This window comes from Sinocyclocheilus rhinocerous, unplaced genomic scaffold, assembly GCF_001515625.1.
Source record: "Sinocyclocheilus rhinocerous isolate Xijiao unplaced genomic scaffold, SAMN03320098_v1.1 scaffold212, whole genome shotgun sequence".
NCBI classification, from domain to species: domain Eukaryota; kingdom Metazoa; phylum Chordata; class Actinopteri; order Cypriniformes; family Cyprinidae; genus Sinocyclocheilus; species Sinocyclocheilus rhinocerous.
This window is the reverse complement of record NW_015638742.1, coordinates 768,548-778,041: the sequence shown is the minus strand read 5'-3', so window position 1 is coordinate 778,041 and position 9,494 is coordinate 768,548. Positions and strand designations below refer to the sequence as shown.

Below are 9,494 nucleotides of genomic sequence, written 5' to 3'. Positions count from 1 at the left end.
CCAATTTCGTCGGTCATCCGACGTGACGTCTCCGTTCCCTCCTTCAGGGAACGAGGGTTACCATACGTAACCGAGACGTTATTCTCTCTATGCTATTTTTCAATGTTTCAAGTGATGAAACATGTTTTTTTTTTCCCTGTAGGTTTTTTTTTTAATTAAAAAAGCATTCATTTTTCATAATGTTTAGTGAAATTATTTGGTAGTCTGAGGTGGGATGGGGATTTGGGAAAGGGGGGCGGCAGATTTTTTTTATAGGTTTAAAGGGGGGCACGGCCAAAAAAGTTTGAGAACCACTGACATACGTAAACAACGTATGCAACGTATGTTCGCAGATACGTTGTTTACGTTCAGATCAAAGTGTAAAGAAGGTAAGCAGCATATCCGCGGATGGTGCTGCTGGCACAGCACAGCATACGTTGTTTACATATGTGATACTCTCCAAAATGGCACTATAGGGTGGAGGAGGAGACAAATTGTTGAAAAAAGTCGTTATTTTTGTTTTCTTGGTGCACAAAAAGTATTCTCGTAGCTTCGTAAAATTACGGTTGAACCATTGATGTCACATGGATTATTTTACCGATCTCCTTGCTACGTTTCTGAGCCTTGATCGTGTAAGGATCTTTGCTGTCTATGGGAGGGTCTGGGAGCTCTCTGAATGCATCAAAAATTCCTTAAATTTGTTTTCCTAAAATGAACGAAGGTCTTATGGGATTGGAACGACATGAGGGTGAGTAATTAATGACAGAATTTTCATTTTTGGGTGAACTATCCCTTTAAAAACACCTAATTAGGTGTTTGTAATCACCTAGCCGTAACATTAAATGGGGTTCAGAGCGATGATAACCTAGGGTTAAGCTCAGTTTGAAAAGTGGAATTATTTTTTTCTTTTAGATTATTAAAATGTTCTTCACACTAAAAAATGTTTCTTTTAAGAACTGTTCCCTGCAAAGTTCTTTGGGGAACTCAAAATATTTCTTTTATAGCATTGCTGCAAAAACTCTGGAAACTTTACTTTTGAAATTGTACAATGAGCATTTTCTGCCCAATAACAAACTATGGTAAAACAAAAAAGTCATATGAGTTTGGAATTACATAAGCATAACAGAATTTTTATTTTTGGATTAAATTGGCAAATCTATTGGCTGCTTAAAAAAAGGAGAAGCCCTGTCTCGTCCAAACTTAGTGTTTCAGTAGGAATATGTCAATGCAGGAAAGAACATTGCGTTCATCAAACCATTTCATGGGCTCTTTAAAGGACAGCTTTTGACATTGGAGGGATTGGCTTAGGAACAGTTTGCCAAGTTGAGCTCATCTCAACACTGGAATGCGTATTCTGCAAATCCTTGATTTTATACAGAATATAATTTTACACAAGAAACCTAATGTGATAAACACAAATTCTGACCTGCTTGTGAATGATTTGTCTTTCATTAAGTCAGTTTCTCATTTTGAACTGAATGTGGATGGTTTTATAGTTTTAAAGCACGCTTCTTCCTCCCGAATGAAGTGCCTCTTTGAGTTCAGAGCGAGGCTGCGTATTAAACCATATGGTGTTGGCCACTCCACGTACACAGTAATAGTGTGGAGTAGCTACTTACTATGTTCAGTCTGGGGTCTGCTGCCTTGAATTTGCTAATGACATTTCCAGACTGTTTCTGAATGTTATTGTACTATATCTTTCTGCCGAGAAATAGAGGGAGAGTCACAATCTTTCAGCAGAAGTCATATGAGGTGATCAGTCTCTAAAATGAAACAAACACACTATATTTTATAACTGACTGAATTAAAAAGAGTTGCCCATGTGCCCATGGTTTTAGTTTAGGGTCCACTATTATTGTTCCACTGGTCCACTTTTGGTCGACATGCTTAGAAAGTTCAGATATTATACTCACACAGCTATTCGAGAGGATGATATTCGCTACGGTCAAATAATTCATTGAAAAATAACATGCAGTGTACCGTAACATAACACCAATGGGCCTGGGGCAGTGTTTTAATTTTGCATTTTGTTTTGCCCTAACTAGGCCTGAAGATTTTTTTTTTCATGAAGTATTTTATTTTATTTTATTTTATTTTTATTTTTTTGCCTCAACTAGGCCAACAGATTTTTTTGTTAAGCGCTCTTATTTTGTTTTGTTAAAAAAAAATTTTTTTGCCCAATCCAGGCCAGCTTTTTTATTTTTATTTATTTATTTATTTATTTTTATTTTGTTTAGTCCCAACCAGGGGCCTGTTTGATAAAACAAGTTTACCAAATAAGCCAGGCATATTTCAAGTCTGACGTATTTTGGACCAAATCAACTGACAATAAGTCAGACTAACTGAAATAAACCTGGTTTATTTGGTAAACTTGTTTTATCAAACAGGCCCCAGGTAGCAGATAAAAATTAAGTACTTTTATTTGTTTTGTTTTGATTTTTGTTTTGCTTTTGTTCACCCTTGATAACATCCTCTTAAATCTGAGGACTCCAAAATGCCTCTGCTCTTGGTGTGAGAATGGCAAGAGAGGGGGGCACCAAATCAAAAGCAGAGGGCACTGGCTTGAGGCCCCTGTGCTGGAAGTGCAATATTTGTTGAGATTCTCCAAAATGACTTCCCAGCCTCAGCAGCTGCCCGTACGTGAATGGCTCTTTGTTCCGGCAGCTGTTTGCAGAGAGAGAGAGAGAGAGAGAGGAGAGAGAGACAGCGTTCTCTCCTCACCTTACTGAGAGAAAATGAGAAAAAGGCAGAAAGATAGGAGAAAGAAAGAAGCAGAGAGAAAGCTAGAGAGAGTTTCAGATGCTGATGAAGTTGCGGCTTTCGTTACTCCTCTCTTGGGGACACCCCCAGTAAAGCATGTGGTTGTTTTTAACCACTGATAAATGTTCTGATTGACATTTGAGGTTTTAATCCACCTGTGCCACTGTGCATCTTTGTGTAAGTTTTACACATATTGATTCTCCACAATACCCTGGGCTAGCGTGTTTTGGGTTAAGGGACTGTTCCTCACCCGTTGCTGCACGGGTGGCTACTTGTGCTGAATGTAACTGCTAAACCCATTAGTGAAATGCCTGGTTTTGCCTCAGTAAACTAGCGTGACAAACCTGTGATGCTGTTTGGTCAGGATAATAAGAGTGTTATTGGCCTGCATGTGTACATGTATCTACGCACACTGTGTGGGATGGTGATGTATGGCTCTTAAAATCTGCTACTTTCATAATAGGTCATCTTTACGAGCTAATGAAAAGAAACATCAGAGAGGCAGCAATGTCGAGTTGAGTTGTGCAACAGTCACAAACTGGAGTCTTGCGGCACTCTGAACTAAATTCTTAGAAATATGAACCTTTTTATGGATTTATAATAATAAACTGTCTGAAAATAATAATATAAAATTGCTTTTAAGATCAGTTTTGCTGATGTTTGGACCTACAATCACCATTATTTACTTCAAAAACACTGAACGTGTATTACAGGGTTGGGACGGTGGCCATGGAAAACTTGTCATTTTCACTTTTCAAAAAGTTCATTTTGTCAAAATGGAATTAAACGAACTGAATCGAGTCTGACGTGAAATTTCAGAGTCTCTGAGCAGACGTAAATGTTTGAATGCCAGTGTAGAATTGTTTGAAAGGTTTTTATTTAATGACTCGATATCTGTCATGATGCAGATGGTATGTTTATTATTGCGCCATTTTGTCAGGTAGTGGATTAAGTGAAACTTCATGTGGATAATGCATGCTGCATTTAAACTCTACTGGTGTGGCATATGTTGGCTTTAGCCCACCCTCCGGTGAACTCCGATTGGCCGCTTCAACTCTCAAGTTCAGCTGTGGTCGTGTTAATTAGCTGTCGTCTGTTAATACGTAGTATTAACAGCAAACTCCAGGTGTCTAACCTGACTGTTATCTTCACTGCAGCATATCTTTTATTGTGTTGTTTAAATCACTATGCATATTGAAAAGTGGCTGTTCACAGTATTTTCACAGTATTTTTTGATACTGTGAGTTCTTTATGCATCAGTTTTTCATTTTCTGGAGATTAGACATGTTCGAGTTATTATGAAACAAGCGTACAGTATTCAAAGTGTGACCAGGATGTAAGTTAGTTCAAGTTCACTTGTTTATTTGCATTATTTTGTGTAAATGTGAGCTGTAATTGTTAAAGGAAGTCTCTTATGCTCACCAAATCTGTATTTATTAAATCAAAAGTACAGTAAATTAAATTTTTTTATTTTTATTTAAAATAACTTTTTTTCTTTTAAATATTTCCCAAAATGGCAAAGCTGCCTCTTTTGATACTGCAGCTGAGGTTGTTAGATGACCTATCTCTTGTTCTCTTCATTCCCACCATTCACATAAGGCTTAATTAGTGGGTTGAGATTAACAAGTGCCGCCACCTCAACCAGAGCCCTGCTGTCTCTTCCCATCTAAGCCCACAGGGTGTGACATTAAGACCCTAATACCCTGCTGCTTGGTCACTGACTGACATCTTTCTCTCTCTCGTTCTACAGAGCTAGTGGGGACCGTTCAAGAAGACACCCTGCTGCTACTTTTTCTGCCACGTCTGTCTTCAGGAAAGCATTCTGTTCCAGCCATGTGGCTAACGGCACACATACGCCCCTCCACCATCCTGTTTTTGACCCTCAGCAGCTTGGCCTCTGCAGGTAAGCGCTGTTATCCTTGTAACCCATCATCTCTCTCCTGGGATTTTGGAATAACAGGTCAAGAGTGAGTGAATGTAGCATGACGTTGCATGAGCCGTTTATATCATCTGTTCTGTTTGCCTTATGAAGATGAAGGAAAGACTGGGAATTTATGAGGGGTGTTTTAAACAGCCGTTCAAAAGTGCCGCTATGTCATGGCTCATGATGAAGTGAATACCAGTGCTCAAGCACACTTGGGAAATTTTGATGGTTTAAAGTATGTGTTTTATGTAAAGTGTTAATTTCTGGTCACCAAGCAGTGCCAAACGGACCCTATCTGCCTTTGTTTAAACAAATAGGTAGTCTCCAAACTCATGCTAGTGGTTAAGCCAAAAGCTGACATATCAAACCACTCAATGAAACAACAGTGCTTGGAACCGTGCATTATTATAACCATTATATATAACCGTGTGACGTTATTGTAGCAAGAACAAACCTCAGTACTTAAGTGGGTGATTGAAGTTCCCTTCAAATATTTGTGCCATTAAGACCAATTAATTTTTTTTATTCACATAGCTAACTATGAGCTTGCAACATTTTGATATAACAGACAGTGTTCATTTTACATAGTTTTTTTGTTTTAGTAATAGTTTCTGTCTTTTGAAGAAAATGCCTTTTAAATTTTAGTCAGCTTTACTCAAAAATGACATCTAAATTTTGTAATAGAAACATATTGTTTGTTAAGAAAGTGCATAATTACACCATAAATCAAAATAATTTAACATAAACTGCATGTGAAAACTATCCTGGATTGCTTGTGAAAACCTTAGCTCTTGAAATGACATTATAATAAGTACAAATATTACAATGCTGTGAGTTCTTTATGCTTTAGCTTTTCATTTTTCTGAGGGTTAGATATAAAGTTACAAAGTCACTTGTGCATTTGTATAATTTTGTATTAATGCAAGTTCTAATTTTAAGTTGTGTGTATATACGCTACAGTTCAAAAATGTTGGGGTCCGTAGGTTTTTTAATGTTTTTGAAAGAAGACTTGTGCTCAGCAAGGCTGCATTTATGTATTTAAAAATGTAAGAAGTAAAATTGTGAAATATTTTTTTACAATTTAAAACAACTGTTTTCAATTTTAATATATTTTAAAATGTAATTTCTTCTTGTCAAGGCCAAAATGAATTTTCAGAAGGCTTCAGTCTTCAATGTCACACGATCCTTCAGAAGTAATATGCTGATTTGGTGCTCAAGAAACCTTTTTTTTTTATCATCACAGTTTAAAAAGGTTGATCAATAGAAAGTTAAAAAGAAAAGCATTTATTTGAAATAGAAATATTTAGTAATAAATGCCTTTGATTTCATTTTTGATAAACCTCATTGCAAAATACATTTATTTATTTCTTATAAAAAACCCTGACCCCCAAACTTTTAGTGTATCTGATTAATCTTACATATATATCGGATGTGGTCTTTGAGTTAATTAACGCGATAGCATATTTCTTCAGTTAAAAATCATTCAGTTACCATCATGATGTGCTTTTTTCATTTCATCTTCATTTTCATTGACAAAAAACATTCCTAAAGATTTTCATCAGTAACTTCGATGACGAAATTCACACTAAACAATATTTGACTGGATTTAGAAAACGAGGCATGTTCTTTGCAGAGACTCTTCGTAGGGCGTGTTCTCGATAAGCTATGCTCACCGCTCATTGTCTTGACAGAGTGAGGCAGTGTTGCCTGTTTTGTCAGGCAATCACGATTCGCCCCCTGTGTTCGGAATTTCCCCGGTTCCTCCCAGCATGAGTCTTCTAGATCTGGCTGTCAGAGAGCAAAGGCCGGGGGGATTTGCATTAAGAAAGTGCTGACAGCTTCAATCTCTCAGCCCGGAACACCAGTGCCGCACGTCAGCTATGCCTCCTCTAACCCGACTCAGGCAGCTCTATCTGTGTGATTGATCAGGACTTGTTGGCTCAGTCTCTTCAGAAGAGTGATGATTTGTTCCCCTCTGGCACAACAGCCTGACAGATAGTTGCATGGCAAGAAAAAAAGGGAAAGAAAACAATATGGCAGCAACAAAACAAACAATAAGGAACAGGCAAAATTATGACAGTCATCAAGTTTGGGTTCTCGGGATGGAGAGTTATGATTTAAGAACGCATGTTTTCACATCATTCTATGATTTTGCTCTTACTTGTTCTGTCGAACGTCTCTTTGTTGGTAACAGATCTCACTGGTCATTCTCAGCGGTTTTTTGATTTCTCTGTCACTCAAACCGAATGCTTTTCTTCTGGAGTTATAGACCAAATCACTCAATAATAAAATTAATAAAATTAATCAGATATTATTAATGATTAGGCTTGTCATTTAAAACAACAAGCCACTTTGAATCAAAATAATTAACTAATTATTATGCTTATCAATTATTAATTCATCAAATAAATCACAATTAACAGCCTACATGGTCAAAATGTTTTTCTTTAAAATCTATAATCTTCATGAAGGCTACATTTATTTTATATATGTATAAAAAACAGTCATATTGCGAAATATTTTAGCAATTTCAATTAATGTTTTGTATGTTAATATATTTTAAAATGTAATTTATTCCAGTGATAGCAAAGCTGAATTACTTCAGTCTTCCGAGTCACATGATGCTTCTGAAATCATTCTAATGCTGCTTTACTGCTCAAGAAATCTCTTTTTATTATCTATGTTGAAAATGGTTGTGCTGCTTAATAATTTTGTGGAAACCTTGACATTTTTTGTGATTGTTTGATGAATAGAAAGCATTTATTTAAAAAGAGATCTATAACATTTCACTTGTCTTTACTGTCACTATTTATAAATGTAATGTGAAAAGATATTCAATTATTGTGGCAGGGGCATGATTAAATAACAGTGCACTAAATTGATGTATTAAATGCACAACCATACTAAGGGTGCTTTCACACTTGGTTCGCTTGCCTGGTCCGAACCTGAGTTCGATTGGCCCCCCTCCCCCTGCCCCCGCTGGACTGCGTTCATATTATTATATTTGGGTCCGAACCGCGGTTCGTTTGCGTCATCAAGCCAGCAGCTGTTTACCCCGTTGCTTTGTAATAGCAACGACGGCGCAGGAGAAGCGACAAATGCATAACATTGCTCTCTGCACTTTTATATATTTACGCTTTTGAACCGTTCGTTTTGTTTACAAAGCTTCGGTACGTAACGGCACTTACATCTGTCTTACGAATGTACTGCAAATGCTCTAAAGAACACTGAAGGCGAACAGAAATTAGATATACAGCTCTCTGTTTGCAGCGCGTCAGTCACGCTCGTCAGGAAAGTGAGTGAAACACATTACGTCTCTTTATATCTGGCAACCCAGTTGTGTTCCTCTGTGGCCAGATTAAACCTTGTTGTAGCCTATATATTATGCTCTATTCATTATTTTTTAGAAACCTCACACTACTCAACTTTAAACATTGTTCTTGTATTCAAATTAAGCGCGGTCCACTGCTGCACACGTGCCACAATATCGACACAGGGCCAGCTGTATTGTCAAATCTCTGTGATGATACATCGTCGTATCGAACACAGCACTAATTCAGTCATAGTTTAGGCATTTAAAAGCAGGTAACAAGTGACCGATTATTTTATTTGGGTCCGAACCGCGGTTCGTTTGCGTCATCAAGCCAGCAGCTGTTTACCCCGTTGCTTTGTAATAGCAACGACGGCGCAGGAGAAGCGACAAATGCATAACATTGCTCTCTGCACTTTTATATATTTACGCTTTTGAACCGTTCGTTTTGTTTACAAAGCTTCGGTACGTAACGGCACTTACATCTGTCTTACGAATGTACTGCAAATGCTCTAAAGAACACTGAAGGCGAACAGAAATTAGATATACAGCTCTCTGTTTGCAGCGCGTCAGTCACGCTCGTCAGGAAAGTGAGTGAAACACATTACGTCTCTTTATATCTGGCAACCCAGTTGTGTTCCTCTGTGGCCAGATTAAACCTTGTTGTAGCCTATATATTATGCTCTATTCATTATTTTTTAGAAACCTCACACTACTCAACTTTAAACATTGTTCTTGTATTCAAATTAAGCGCGGTCCACTGCTGCACACGTGCCACAATATCGACACAGGGCCAGCTGTATTGTCAAATCTCTGTGATGATACATCGTCGTATCGAACACAGCACTAATTCAGTCATAGTTTAGGCATTTAAAAGCAGGTAACAAGTGACCGCACACCGATGTGTTGCAGCTAATGAGCTTTCATCAGGGTGTGATATGGTTTTATACAGTTTTAAGAGTTGCTTTTTGAATAGGCCTGTCACGATATATTGGCCCAGAAATAATTGCGATAAGCGATATTATTGTCATTTTAAAGACCATTTTATGCCACTGAATATATAATCATAATGTAACAGCATAATAATGCAAGAAGGCCTACACACTTCCAAATGACAACAAACTTTTAATTTTTAAGAATATTTAGATCATGGAAATTAAATATCAAAATATTACATGCCTTAAAAAAACTTAAATAAATAGTAAATAAACATTTTCTAAAGTAACAAGTAGAAAAAAAGAAAAATGCAACAAAAAAAACTTGTATGGAGATTTTTCCATCTACAGATTTTTCCCTGACCTTCTTTTCTCTGTAAATTAAGGGTGCACACTATTGCTGAAAAAAAAAAACAATCACTACTCAGCAGTCAAGATGTCCGTATGCACAAAGGCACAGATCCCTAAACAAAGCCATATCTGCAGATGAAACTTTTTTTGTAGAAGCATTTTTTTAATTTGAACTAGCACCTCATGACTACGTTATGTACGAGAAGCTGCAAAAAACACAGGCGCAAGTGGAATG

General features: G+C 37.2%; 1 protein-coding gene across 2 annotated transcripts in view; it reads left to right on the top strand.

Moving 5' to 3' along the window:
• tgfbr3 (transforming growth factor, beta receptor III) overlaps nt 1–9,494 on the top strand; it is a 139,716-nt gene that overhangs the window by 5,329 nt on the left and 124,893 nt on the right. For both annotated transcript variants that reach the window (XM_016565226.1, XM_016565225.1), the window contains one exon: nt 4,490–4,642. In XM_016565226.1, coding sequence (XP_016420712.1) covers nt 4,573–4,642 — 70 coding nt within the window. In that variant the 5' untranslated portion in view covers nt 4,490–4,572. The remainder of the gene's footprint in view (nt 1–4,489; nt 4,643–9,494) is intronic.